At 44.8% G+C, this 14,458-nt stretch overlaps 1 protein-coding gene and 1 long non-coding RNA gene across 4 annotated transcripts in view; both read right to left on the bottom strand.

Moving 5' to 3' along the window:
- Window positions 1–14,458, bottom strand: part of LOC135385723 (uncharacterized) — a 126,513-nt gene that overhangs the window by 48,986 nt on the left and 63,069 nt on the right. The window lies entirely within an intron of this gene.
- LOC135383831 (peroxynitrite isomerase THAP4-like) lies at window positions 9,736–12,462 on the bottom strand. 2 transcript variants are annotated; one of them, XM_064613142.1, is made up of 7 exons: window positions 12,221–12,462; window positions 11,783–11,923; window positions 11,642–11,701; window positions 11,503–11,571; window positions 10,931–11,170; window positions 10,796–10,867; window positions 9,736–10,687 (listed from the first exon to the last, which is right to left on the bottom strand). In XM_064613142.1, exons 1-7 carry the CDS (start codon window positions 12,374–12,376, stop codon window positions 10,490–10,492), a joined length of 936 nt encoding a protein of 311 aa, XP_064469212.1. In that variant the 5' UTR covers window positions 12,377–12,462; the 3' UTR covers window positions 9,736–10,489. The 2 variants fall into 2 exon arrangements, with proteins under 2 accessions (XP_064469212.1, XP_064469213.1); XM_064613143.1 differs by having other exon boundaries at window positions 10,671–10,687; window positions 10,954–11,170.

Raw genomic sequence — 14,458 nt, 5'->3', positions numbered from 1 at the left:
GACACTACACACTTTATTGTACACTCCGAAGGGAGTGATATATGAGGCAAGGGTGTACTCCCCAAAAAGGTGTCACTGTACGCCTTTTTTTAGGAGTGTACTGTTGCAGTGTGCGAATTTGTTCCTTATGGTGTTGCGACGACGGCCCGCTGGGCTAGTTCGTACATATGTTATGCAAAGCGAAGGATTGTGGGACAGTATGGTGGGAGAGGGACTGAGAAGAAACGAAGACGGCACAGGGGTAGTGATGGTGTTAGCGACAGGTGTATGCAATGCGGCTGAGTCGCTGAACTGGGTTTATATTCTCATCGAAGAAACGTGCCAGGATGTCCGAGGATCCAAGGATGTCTAGCACTCCTTTAATGAAAACTAAAATACGAGGAAAGAACGAATATACCCTTTCGAAAATAACGAAGCACGATTTATGATTACCCTGCACACTAGGTTTCGTACAATCGGCATCCGACACTCGACGCTTTAGGCGTTGAACAATCCAATGTATAAGACGTTACAATACGACGAAACCTCACGACCACATAGGAGATCACAAACAGCGGCATTAATTCATCGGATGTGACTCAGTGTCGCTTTTACTGCACAGCGGCGTCACCGACAAGAGGGCTCTCCAAGTTGCAACAACGTCAACAACAGCAACTTTATTTGATTAGTAGTAACTGTCACTGTAGCAACTTGGAAAATATGGAACACAACATTCTCCATTGCCCACACTACCAGTCGTTCAACACAACACTCACTTAGAGTGCCTCTATCCCAGCTATGGGTGCGCTTGAGCGGTTAGCGGATACGCGCAGATATCCGCGCAACATCCTAATTTGCGGATAGAAATATAATGTTCCGAAGTCCGGGCGTATACAATGCGGATAAAAACACGCGCCTCCGCGGTGCCCACGGACATCCGCACTGTTTTCCGCAAATAAGCACTAGTATCTCAGCCGACGTCACCCAGGGGGAGTCACAATAGTGCACAGGCAGTGCATCCAAAATGGTGTCAAAGAGGGCTTGCATCGCTGTGCCCTTAACTTCCATTATTGGACAGGTGCGGACGACATAATTTCCTGAGAAACTCTGTACGCTAAAAAGTAAAAACGTTCTGTAACATAACATTTTCGTCATGGAAATTTTCCCCTCAAAGTAAATTAACCGTGTCTGTGCGGATATATTCAATGTTCTCGCAGATGTGGGTGCAGACACACCTAATTTAACTATCGCGGTTGCGGTTCTCGCACACGCGGATACCATGCGGGTACTCTCAATCTTATCCGCGCTCACCTCTAGCCCTGTTACAATGATAAAGTGGTCTGGTTCACGGTGAAATTCAGCCCCGAAGCTCTGCCCTAAAAGCATTATTAACCTCTCTGGACAAGGTTCTTACTGCGAGCAATGGGGATGGGGATGCCGATCAAACACCCGATCCATCATCACCAAAATAGAGTTGTTGATCCATAACTGAAAAACCTGACACTCGGGGACAAAAAAACGACAAGACAGACAAGGTACAACACAGCCTCGGGTTTTCAAGTTATGGATCTATACCACCAGCCCGCTTGCTACCTCACTATCATCTCGTTATAGAGTTGTTGCTCTATTTTGTTGCTGTTCTTTTTTTCTATAATCAAACTCAAACTCAAGGTTGTTGCTGTTGTCGTTGTTCGCGACTACGACAGCATTACATACATCGCATGTGGCGATCAAACGCTCCCCTCAATCTCATCAGAATAAAGTTTGGGTTCTCAGTGATGGCGCTGATGGTGGTGGTGGTGGTAATCATGTGGACAGCCTGCCGTTGTTGATGTTACAATGGCGGTACAGGGGATTGCCTCCAATGACAACAACACACATTGTAGCCAAAGAGATCATCATTCGTCATTTAATCCACCAGATTCATAATTTAATGGTGGTGGTTGTAGCAAACGTAATTCGTAAACGTAACGTATTATTATGGGCAACGTTGACCAATGAGAATTATTTGATTCCTACTCTAGCATGTTGCTATTGTTGGTTAAGGGCATGGATGAGCCCATATTGACATAGACAATGACAGTATGTTCACTTCTCTTTTGAGTCTTGCCGTCAGGAACGAATGACATACTACAGTTAAACCGTTTCGAAAATCTAAAAATAAATCTTAAATGGGCACGAAAACTGGCCACCACTATTATGGTGCCGAAATTAGGAACATCGGACGCCGCAGAGCTACCGGCACTGAAAGATTGCACGACATGGTATTGCTGATGTTTGGAGACTCTGTATTACAAGGGAACACCTGACAATAACGTCAAAGATTAACGCTTGAGGGCTCCAGGTCGACGATGGATCGCCGTCGCCCTGGAGCGATAATGTGAATCGAAGACATGTCGGAAGACATTCGTTATACTAAACCAGAGTATAACGCTTCAACAACGCACTTTGATTTCCAAGAGGTAAGTACTGGGCACTACAGCTGAAAAGAACATTATTTCATTAAAAACAAATCCTGCGAAGTGGAAATAATCGTCCTGAAAATAATCCTCTTTTATTAACATAATTATCCAATTACACAAGTAACTGCCCAAATTACACTTTGCTTTTCACTAGCACTATAACAACGTAAATGTTCTACGTGCAAACTATGGTTACAAATATCTAAAAACAGCGAAACGTATGTATAATCTACCGTTCGTATGTCCACATATTAGACAAAATTTGACTGAAAATTTTGTTCTGATTACTCACATTGTTTACATAGCCTGAGTACCTTGTTACAGAAAAGAGGTTCCTCACATACTTCAGGAATTCCTGCTCACCTAGCGAAAAAAGATGGTGCTCGTCACGGAACAAACATATAACAAGAGTAAGTCCCGGATGCATTGCTCGAATACGGCGATTCTGAGCTACAGCTCGTCATCGGAACTTCCAGAGCACATATGACACAATTATTATGATTAGATGGTCAAAACTACTTCGGGTGTTCACTGCAACGTTACGAATTACAGCGACCCGGATGTCCACGATGTCGACACTACAACACGCTGATGTAAAACATCTATATTTGTTTCGTTTTCACCACGGTTAGGGCAAGTAGAATTTCGTGTAGCTCCCCATTTGACCAGACGACCTTTTGTTGGAAGTATACCCCCCAGCAAGCTTTCCCGTGAAAGTCCGCAACAACCTCCAACGGCAGTGCAACCGGCGGGTCCCTTCTCACTGAGTGGAGAACGTAGCACTGGTAGTCCCTTCCTCGGAGCATAAAAGACTCGCACATCCGGGGTGGGGTGGGGGTGGGGATATCTTTATTGTATATAAAAAATGGAGAGAAAGGTTAGCCACCGCTACGGCGGCTAACTATTCCCAGGAAAGAAAGGAAAAATGAAAAACAAACAAACAAACACAAAAGGAAAGCAAATACGAGATTGGTCATAGTTCACCCGGAAGGCCACAGATCCGCAGAAACTGAACAAGTGCCTTTGTCGTGACTATATTGTGTGGGGGCTGGCAGCGTAGCTAGAGATAAGTCCGAAATCCTCAGGCGAGCGATGGGCGACCGTAGGAGAAGACGATGTTGCCGGTAAAGGGTGCAGTGGAGCAGCAAGTGGGGGATGGCTCCTTCGGGATACTTGAACTTCCTCTACATCTATATCCGGAATGTGATCTTGCACAAATTTATATTGCCTAATACTCCCTTTATAAAACTCTGGTGGGTTTCCTGCTGTAGGATACACATTGCCAGGGTCCGTGGGTACAAGTGTCCTGCGTCCCGGACCCAGTACATGGATAGAGGTCACCCCGTTCAATCGACTTGGTTTAATATGACTAAGGTGTTCCTCAATGCAAACAACGAGCTGTATGTTTTCACGCATAGAAGGCTGCACCCACCCTCTGCTGTTGGCCTCCTCAACACGTCGCGCGAATATTGGTGTTTCTGGTCCTTACAAAAGAAGTTAAAGATTAACGTGTTCACCTTCGCAATGACCCTCGCCGGAAGAGTTATTATCCTTGCGGCATACCACAGTTCCTGTTCACACGAATCAACAGCTATTTTTTTCAATGCCGGATCCTTAGCCGGAGAAATAACGCTGGTATGAGTGCTTTCTATTTAGAAATTGACAAAAGCGATAGTTACAAAAACGTTACGATGGGAATGCTATGACGGACAATTTGATATGCAGATATAATATATGTTGCAGGAACAGTGAATGGTTACCATGGATGCATGCCTGGAATTTCCATAAACGAACCCCGCAGACATAAAAAAGAGTCCCTGCTGAGCCTTGGAACTGACGAAAAAGAAAAAAAGTTACCTTTTCGCACACACCTTTTATGTAAGCAAGCAACCACATGAAAGTGGGTAGAAGTGCGACATAAACTGCGACAACACTCTCATTCTAGGGAACGGTGGATGTCCATCCGTTCGTGACACAGTATACTTTGTAGGACTCTGCGAGGATTCGAATTTTTCGAATACCGAAGCGAATAATTCTGTACGCAATTCTATTTCCTTATCGAACACGGAAGTCTATACTCGAATTTCGAATCGAATCGATGTCTCAGCCAAACCGAATATATTCGAATACATCCAATGCTGCACCGGCCAAAAACGGTACAAGAGAGGGCATAAAATAAAGTGAGCCAGACGCATGTTCTTATCTGTACACGTGCTACATGTGCCGAACGGTGTGGTTATAAAACTGTTCGTTTCGTACTTTATTCGGTTTTATAACTATTCGCTTCGTGTTTGCTTTCGCTATGCATGCATTTGTTTCACATACGCTCCGGTCTTAAAATAACTATTCGCACATAGATAGTGTTTAGAGATTGAGGCCTCAGGTCGGGAGCCCCTGTATTTCGCCATGTTTCGAACACAGACGGTTCTGACTGGTCTGTGTGATGCTATAGACCTCTACCGAAGAAACGTCGCCGTCACGTAATCATGACGTTGGTAGACATGGTGAAACCGAAACAGCGCCGTTCCACAAAGCCATACATTCCTTCACTAAGGTCACGAGTGGCGTCTTTGTATTAGTGGTACACACAAATGAGGTCACGTTATTTTATTCCCCCCATTCCACCAAGCACTGGGGTAGAGTATCGCCTGTTGCGATGAAACTCCCCACTCTCCAAGGCCGAAAATAAAGTTGTTGTTGTTGTGAGGTCACGTTTTTAGTCGCTTTCGTGTCTTCATTCGTGTTCCCAGTCTACCGCGGAAAAAAAAAAAAAGGCTTCATCCCAAGAGTCGCATCGTCTGAAAGTCAATGTCGTAATATTGTGCGCAATGTGGTTTGTTTAACGACTTAGTTCGCGTTTGCTTTGTATACAGACACCACATGCACTCCGAGAGAAACTCGCGCCCTTCAGGCTCCAAAAGATGGAAGAACCCAGTAGTCATCTTTAGAAAGGGCTACCGAAAAGATATGGCTACCTGTAGCATGGAGCAGAACAAGGTCATACAACTAATAACATGGAAATAATTGCAAAACAGTCTTTCGCGGCTTTCTTGTGACTTATTCATTTTTTGCTATAGTTCCACTCTACCAAGTTGGAGGCGCTGTTGTACCATCTGACGTCATTTGTTTGTAAACAAGGTCTGTTCCGATAGGTATAGTAGGTCAGAGCGACGATCACTGAAGCTTTGGACGATGTACAAGCGCGACACGATCAGGAGCCGCGACACAGGAATTATTAGGAATACAGCTTTAATACCGTCCAGTGGTAGCGAATGCACGTTGCTTAAAAAAAAAGAAGAAGAAATAAACCCGCAGTCCAGAGCAAGTCGAGCATGGTGCTGATGGTACAAAACATGAAACACTTGCGGCTAACAGTCTGGAAGAGGCCTGGAACATATGACGAAGCGTTAGCGGTCAAAAAGTCTGGAGGCGGGGAAGTCTGTCAAAATGATATCAACGATATCTTCTGATAATATCATCAGATATATATCATACATATCATCAGATATCATCAGATAATTCTGATGTTCGCAGAGAGTCTAATCTATGATGGTTGGCTTCGAGGATCTGTACACGTTCCCCCGGCATCGATGCACGTTGACTTTTTCTTTTTTTAAATTTCCTGTTAGTGCCGCGAAGCAACGTACATGCGGCAAATGGACAGATGGAGAGATGATAGCAGGAAGGAGGGTGGGACAGGGAGGTTAGTACGTCCTGGGCCAACTTCAAAGGGGACTATGCCGACATTCATCTTGAAAGTCTACAGGAAAACCCGGGGAAAGCATCTGACAGCACAGCCCGTGATAGGATTCGAACCCACCGCCTCTGTTTACAACACGACCTTGGCTACCATCACCAAGCGGATGGTTTTCGCCACTTGGCCATATACCGCTGGCAATGCACGTAAAGATACGCCGCCGACACATGTACACGCACTCTCTCTTGGCACCCTACTCATGACAGCTGGAAATGAACGGTCTTTGTTCGAAATATCGTCAGTTCCGGAACGAATTGCTTCTGCTTGAAACCGCTATCACCGAATCGTTGGATTTTCCATTTTTTCGTCGATTATTTAGAAGCATTGTTGAAGCATTATTTAGAGATGCTTTTCGTAAGCAGGATCGAGTGTTCACTATCCGCTCGTTCCACCACCTAAATCATTCGTGCAGAATGTCACTGATGTAGAATGTCAGTGAGGTAATGTGATAGAAAAAGAAAAAAAAAGGGGGGATTTAAGTCACGGCAAAGGCAGACTGGCAACCCCGGACCACTTATCCGCTGTTAGTTGAAATAAATAAAAAAGGAAGAACACCCGCTGGGGAGCGGAAGACAAACATCAAGAACTAGTGGGAACACTTTTCACAAACGAGGGACCACAAAAGTGTCACAAAATGTCAATCAGATGCGTTTCTTCGAGGAAAACGTAGGAGCGATTTCAATGCAGCCGCTTGATGCCTGAATGGCTGAGGACGTCGGAGCTTTACAAGGTCAAATGGCCAAAAGAATGTGAGTTCTGCAGACTTTTTATATACGTTACCATGTAGCGTATGATAACTTTATGAAAATCTCATATATTTTGAAGACCGAACACTTCTTCTCTATTTGCAAGTTTGCGGCTGCGCGTCTTTGCGTTATTCCCAAGCAACGTAAGGTTTCAAGGTCTTCGGTTAGGACTGTTCGCGAACAACGCTGTGCTTACATTATCTCCGCGTATTGTTCCTTGCTGCATGATCGGATCCGAAGACGTTGCTGTGGGCTATATCGTTCTGAGAAACCATGCAGCGGTGCTAAAAACAACAAACTGCGCTCCACGTGCGTACGAATAATTGCCACACTGGATGAAGTGACGGAACTTGGAGTCAAGGCCAGCATATAAAGTAGGACCTCTAAACGTGTTCATTTGCAAAAGCGTGCTGGTCAAACGATTTCGCAGACATCGAAATTTTACGACAGAGCGTCACGGTACTGCAGCCGAAGAGGAAGGAACACATTATGCAGAGCTCCAAGTCACCGTCGTGGAACATATGCAAAAATGTGCTATCCATCAGTCGTTGTTCCTATTTTTGTTATAGGTTAAGGAAGAGGAAGGAAGGTTCTCGAAGGCAATTTTACTTATGAAAGTCAGAGAAGGTAAACGATAGACAATAGCATTGACGGTGAGTATATCACAGTTGCTTTTGCACAGGCGCCATGCATATTGTGGCCGTGAAAGATTGTGATGCGACACATCGCTTCACATGCTTTGCATGGCGCACTTCGAATAAGACTGCTGCTCTGAAGAGGACCACTGAAAGACAAAAGAAAAAAAGAAGCTCAATGAGGCAACTAGGCAATTTTACCCCGATATAGTGAAGAAAGGCGAAATACTAGTTAAAAGCGTATCGGCTTTTTAATTGTGTCCTGGCATTGACTCGCCCCAGACTTGTACGTATTTGCAGTATTGTATTTAAAATACTGGATTTTAAATATGAATTTTAAATATTTTAAAATTTTAAAAATAACACTTAAATAGTATGGATGGCAAATTGTGGGTTCTTGATGAGGATGAGCCATGGTGGCGGCCTTAAGCTGGCGATGGACGCACTCCGCCATACCATTGGATGCCGGATGGTACGATGTGGTGAGGATGCGCGGTGTCCCCAGAAGCTTGACGAATTCGGAGAAAAGCTTCGCTTCCAACTTGGCGCCGGGGTCTGTGGTCACCACTGTTGGGAACCAAGTCTCCGAGTGGTAGCGCGATGGAGGTAGAGGATCAGGGGTACGGTCTTCGTAACATAACATGCATTTATTGCAGCATGGTGACGACTGAAGACACACAGACAACTCAAGAATTTGGGTCCCGTGCTTAAATAGGACTCATAAACGGAAGGACGTCATCTTTAAGCATTATATACAGCAGTCCGTGCGTCAGATCCGTTCCACAAATCCATTCCACAGTCTGGGAACTAGGGCACACTGCCTATTTACTAGGCCAGCGACGTCCTGCTTGGTCAGCGGAATGAAAGGGCTCTCTTATCAGCGGTTGACCCGAATCCGTTCTTAGAACTGCACGGGCCTCCCTCGTGGTTTGGCTCCAAGCAGCATGAAAAGATGGCAGCCATGTCTCAACACCACCAGAGCCGTATATAGGGAGAGTTTGGCCATTGGGAGGAGCCTCACTAGCGCTGCGTCAACATACGTCACACCACGCGTCACTTGCCAGACGCGTCGTCTGCTCCAAACCGGATGTGCCGCCATTCCGCGACTAATGCGAATCGGCGCTTCGTAGCAGACTGCTGTAAACGTTCGAAGAATGGTTTGTGATCGGTTTTTCCGACCAAAAGTATCGGCTCCGTGGATAAAAGAGGTGCTGATTAACTAAGTGAGATAACATTCAAGTTCAGTAAAGATGGAAACACAGTGCACGCGTGAATCAGCGATTTGGAGTCTGCAAAAAGTGCCGTGGTGCACTGCCGTAACGGTCCCAAGCGAAGCAGCGCCGTAAAAGAACGATTTTGAACAGAGTGTGCCTCTCAAATTGTATGGGTCTCTGTCACAACAATGGATCGAGTATCCACAGAGCACACCACGGACGGAATGAAACTTTGACCAAATGTGGAATCGTTGTTGCGAGAGCGGCAGTGTCATGACGATACTTTACTGGCGGGTGTAATTAAGTGCTTTGCGCGTTTCCTATTTCGCTCCAGTGCCGTAAGAGAAGTATAGTAGGGAAGCACCCTACATTTTAGCACCACTATTCCTCCAGAGGCAAATCTTACCGATCAGTATCGGTTATGGGTTGCTACAGAGCAGCGAGTTATGCACAGACATGTTGCAACTGCGGTAACGCTCAAGCACTGAACAAAGAATGCTACTGCAAATAAAAAATGGTGGGTTCGATAGTATGATTAAAAGCGCAAAGAAACCCCAGTGCCGGGGAGCTGAAATACTTTAAACATACGTTTGTTCGCGGTGTATTTCTTTTCGCGAATCGTGCCTTGTCATTTGCGAAGTTATTCGCGAGTACTTCATTTAGCTTATCGAGGGCTGTTTCCTTTCGCGGGATAAACATCAAGCTGTGTTCGCGAGTACAATTTTTCGCGATTCTTTAGCGTCGCGACATTCGCGAAAATTACACCGCGAATAAAAATAAGATTTCAGTAAACGACACAGACAGGAAAGATACAGTGACTGAAATAAGCAACTACTGCAATATGCAATAACTGAAAATTAGACTTTATTTTCTATTGTCCTTACACCTTTGTTTGCATGATAACATACACGTGGGTGCTAGAGAGGAACTAAAGACTACACACCAAAAACAATCATTTTTATGTATCCCTCTTAGTCTAGCCCCTCAGCTATGGCCTTTCCAGCATGGGTGGCCCTGATGTAGTACACAGCTAATTACAGTAGTGCAACTACGGCTGGCTTAGCCCATAAATTCACAGAAGCACACAAGCCTCCTCACCACGGCAAGGTGGGGATACCACAAGGAGGAACAATGGCATACATTACACTAAGAATACACAGTTCACGCTAAGAAAACAGTCCAGCTTTAGTCAAACAATTGAAATCTATCCACTGTTCAGGCACAAAGTTGAGACATACACAACACTGATCAAAATAAAACCTAGCTGAAACGCACACTTGGATATACCAATGTTCACTCACTACAAATGGGCAAAAAGAAAACTGCACCTTCTTTAAATTGTCAAACTGCACGAAGTCAAGATTGTAGACTGTCACAGTTCTACAACATATGAATAAAATGGAAATCATGATTCCGCACAATAGCGTTCATCAAGTACACTGTCACTGTTGTGTTATGTGTCACTTTTGTCGACGTGGGGCGCACATGCTTTTGCTGCCCATGTCTCTCACTTTAGTGTTAATTTGTCTGCTCAGGTCAGACAGGTGCAGCTGTAAACGTGCATGGCAAAACCGGCGAATGATCTTGTCCTTCACACCATGACAGTTTGTGAGTGGCACGTGTTTTGCAGCAGTAAGCATTGCACTATGCAAGGTGCAAAGGATATTGTCCTTGTCCATGCAACTTCCTATTGTCTTTATGAAAACATTTTCACAAAGGAGGAGCATGTCATACACAGCTGTCTGGCTTTAAGAAGCAAAAACGTGCATGAAGTGTGGAGTAGCAGATATGCATCTGGTAGCACAGTTACACAACTACAATGAACATATACCTCTGGATGACATGTGGGTGAACAACTGTCCAGTGTGTCGACCATCAGTGGGCTCGCTGGTGCCTGCAACAAATAAAATGTGTGACATGAAAAACATGCAGCATATGCAGCATAAAGGAAGCTGTTCGGACAAATGAAATCATATTTCACACAACCAGAGTACATATTTACCTCAGGATAAAGTGCGGCAGAGCTGTTCAGTGAGTACTCCAGTGTTTCAACCTGGGATGGGCTGTCTGGTGCCTGTGTCAAAATCTCAATTAAGAAATATTCAGTAATAGATTAACTGACTCCTGTGGAGCATACCTCGAGCTCAAGGCTACACGTACTAAGGTCCTGTACGGCATCAGGAGTGTTTGTGTCCTGCATAGTGCACTCCTTTTCTGGAACAGCCATATCTGACACTGCATGTGGAAAACATGGGCGCACAAGTATCTGCACAACAGAAGAGTCATCACTAGTATGAATAGAACCCACCGGGAAGTGCTCTATACTTGATAAGCCTGAAGTTGTCTGCTGGGTGGTGAGCTCTCTCCTCTGCAGGGGCTGTGTGTATGAGGCAGTGTTGTATGCAATGCCATTACAGTAATCAATACATTTTTCAGTATTAGTGTGCTGATCGCGATACTTTTTAAAATCTGCATTGGAAAAGTATTTCCATTACAAATTTATGGTAATGCAATCTCCGTACTGTTACAGGCACTTTTTAGTGCCCCACCTTTTCCGCCCCACTCCGATACCTCACAAATGTAGCATCGATAACAGTATTTCGATACTTTTTAGTCAAGTAACAAGTATTGGTATTGTGATACCATATTTCGGTAACAAGGTACAACACTGACATATCAGAGTAATTCTTAATTGGCCACACAACTCACCATACAGCCTTCCTTCATCAGCGAAACTGCGGGTGCACCTCCTATTGCCTCTGTAGACGTCTGTCCAGCCTGTAAAGTTTCCTTGTGAATGAACCTATGCCAAAATATTGTCAAAGCCCACTATCTGCTCTAGACTCACCTGTGAGGTTAAGGTAGACTCAGCAGTCCTTGCCTCCTCTCTCAGCGGCACTGTTATACCCTGCAAGCAGCATAAGCAAATAAATAACTGACCAGAAGCTGGAAAACGAAGCTTGATCACGCTGATGCAATCAATACACACCTGGGGCTGCAACCGACTCTTGGGCGGTTTCCTTGTGACACGAACAACAGTGTGGGCGAAAATGGTGGGCACGGCGTTTGGTTTCAGTTTTCTCCAGCCGTCAGCCCGACGCGACTCGAACTGACTGTCGTCAAAGTGTGCCTAGAGTCGAAAATACTCGTAAGCGCTTTACAAGAGCTCGAACGTATAAAACTTTATCAAGCTACTTGTGTAGGTAACACATCGAGCAGCAGAGTTATCGCTGACACGTTTTATGACATGCACGCTGAAGATATCACTTGTTTAAGCGTTCGTGTCGTGACCAAAGAGGGGGCGTTGCCGCACGCACACAACGGTGAAAATTCGAGAAAGCTTCCTTTCTTAAGAAGTGGTATCAGCGCCAATATCTGCAACTCATTGTGTCGTTCCACTTGAGTTGACAAAGAACGACTGTCTTACCTCACACAGCTCGCTGTTCGCATTAGGTCTCCAGCCGCCACCACGTTTTGTCTTTTCTTCCCATATGCGTTTTCTCTTGGGGTCTCTGGGAAACCTGTACATGCGGAAGCCCTTCGCACGCGAATTGGTGCAGTTCACAGCCACGCAGCACCCCATGTTGGCTGCGAAGTGCCGGAGACACCGCACTGATTAAGCTGCCTACATGTGCAACACTGCACGCCGGTCAGACGAAAAGTCGCACAATGGCGTCTCTTCCTACGGTGCTGCTGTCGACCCTGACTTGACTTGGCTCAGCTTGGCTTTAGTTTCTTTAGCCGACTCATCGGCCGGAAAACGACGCGTTTGACGTGTCGACAAGCTCCTCCCTCGCGGCGGCAAAAGATCAAAGAATGGCCAAACTCTCCCTATATACGGCTCTGCCACCACCAGTTACCATTCAGGACCGTAAATTGAAGAAGGGGGGCATTTCTGGCAACACAGCTGTGATCTTTTCCATTTTTTGTTTCCCTCATATTCTGTAACTCGGACACCTCTATAAGTAGGACACGCTTCTGCTGCACCGCAGGTGTCCAACATAGGAAGGTTTCACTGTATGTGATAAATGAATGTGATCAACAGTAGATGTAAACAACATGAGTAGCCAGAGAAGTGCATTCTCAATAAATAATTTTCTTCTTATAGCGTATATGTGCGTGCCTATTAACTGAAACAATTATCACAGTTCCATGACAAGTTTTAATTTCTGAGAGTGTACTGTAGAGGCTGCTTAGATCTAGAACAGTTCATACAAGGTATTATATACTGTGAATGCCTTTAAAAATCCCATGTGACACATATGCCTTTACTTTCTGGAGGTGCTGTGGTAGTCAAGGTTTGTGGGCATTACGCAGGTTCTGCACCCATTTCTTGAGTATGTCGAGCCAGCTGTGAAGTAACCTGCATTGATGATGATTATTCCAATTTTTATGGTGCATCGACGACAAAGGAAATAATACATCAAAACACTGGTCTGGGTGCAACCAGTTAAAAATGAATATGTTGTTTAATAAATGCATGGGACAAATGTTAAAACATCAGTTTAAAACATGGTTTACAATCCCTGTATGTTCTAAAAATTAAAAAGATTAAAAACTATTCTAAAAAGAATATGGGGAACCCTTATAAAAAGAATTATAATCTTTAATTATTATATTGCTGGGTGAAGGAGCCTAAAGTCTACGGTGTGTTTCTGATGTGAACATGTAAGAAAACATGCAAAACTGAGAGAGGCTAACCACAGTGCGTGCACTGAGGTTGTTCCTTCCTGTAAAGTAGAAACCAGTGGATGAGGAACGTGATGCTTACCTGTACACCCAGCCGTATCACACTGCACAGATTATTCACTGGGTAGCCCTCATGACGAAACCTGTATTGAGAGACCACTTTTGCCTTAAAAACTGCTACAAATAGCACGACACGCTACAAATTATTACTATCGTAACAAGCTGACGATACAGCTCAGACACAAAGGCGTTATTGAGGTCGCGCCACACCTCCGTTACGTAGTTTCTTTGTCACAAATCAAACCAAGGCACAAAACAATACCAATACATGAAAAAAGGTGACAATCGTGGTCTCATTATGACGTAATACCGAACTTGTGCGCGAAGGTAATTCAAAGAAATGAATGTGGCACTTGCTTCCGCAGAGAACACCGTGTACCATGCTAGCAATGCATGCAAAAAAGCGCTCGAGTGCTTGCACATATATTGATGACAACACTACCTGTGTAGTTTAACGTGTTCTTTCAAGCATATTATGCACTCAAACTGTATTTGCCGCCGGGTAAAATGCAAGTGTGCTCGATTGAACGTCGGAAGAGCGATCAAGCAACCTGCATCCAGTGCTCGTTTTGGGCAAAAAAAAACACTTCATAATGGTCAACTAAATATACAGAATGGACGCCTATTTATTCCTCGATGAAGAGTGACTCACCTGTATAAATTTAGGCCCTGTAACCTTGCCAGTACGGTTGGTACGACCGTAATTGCAAGAAGTTGCCATGATCGCTGCGGCGACTGTTGTGGGTACAGTAAGATGGCGGCCGGTTTCTTCACGCTTGCGCTCCCTATCCGCGATCCAGCCTTTTACAATCGAGATCAGTGCCACGAATGTGTCGTCGACACAGGGTTTGCGGGCCACAAGACGGGATGTCAGTGAAACTAAAAATTCACTTTTTCGGAAAACCGCGAGGAGTTT

This window comes from Ornithodoros turicata, chromosome 2 (assembly GCF_037126465.1).
Source record: "Ornithodoros turicata isolate Travis chromosome 2, ASM3712646v1, whole genome shotgun sequence".
Taxonomy (NCBI): domain Eukaryota; kingdom Metazoa; phylum Arthropoda; class Arachnida; order Ixodida; family Argasidae; genus Ornithodoros; species Ornithodoros turicata.
This window is presented reverse-complemented; position numbering and strand designations above follow the sequence as displayed.

Excerpts from the sequence above, each read along its gene's own strand:
- LOC135383831 (XM_064613142.1), bottom strand. The coding sequence starts at position 12,376 with ATGGGGTGCTGCGTGGCTGTGAACTGCACCAATTCGCGTGCGAAGGGC. Across the intron at positions 11,702-11,782 it reads AGAGTCGGTTGCAGCCCCAG|GGTATAACAGTGCCGCTGAG; the intron begins GTGTGTATTGAT and ends TGCTGCTTGCAG. Across the intron at positions 10,688-10,795 it reads CTGCCGCACTTTATCCTGAG|GCACCAGCGAGCCCACTGAT; the intron begins GTAAATATGTAC and ends TATTTGTTGCAG.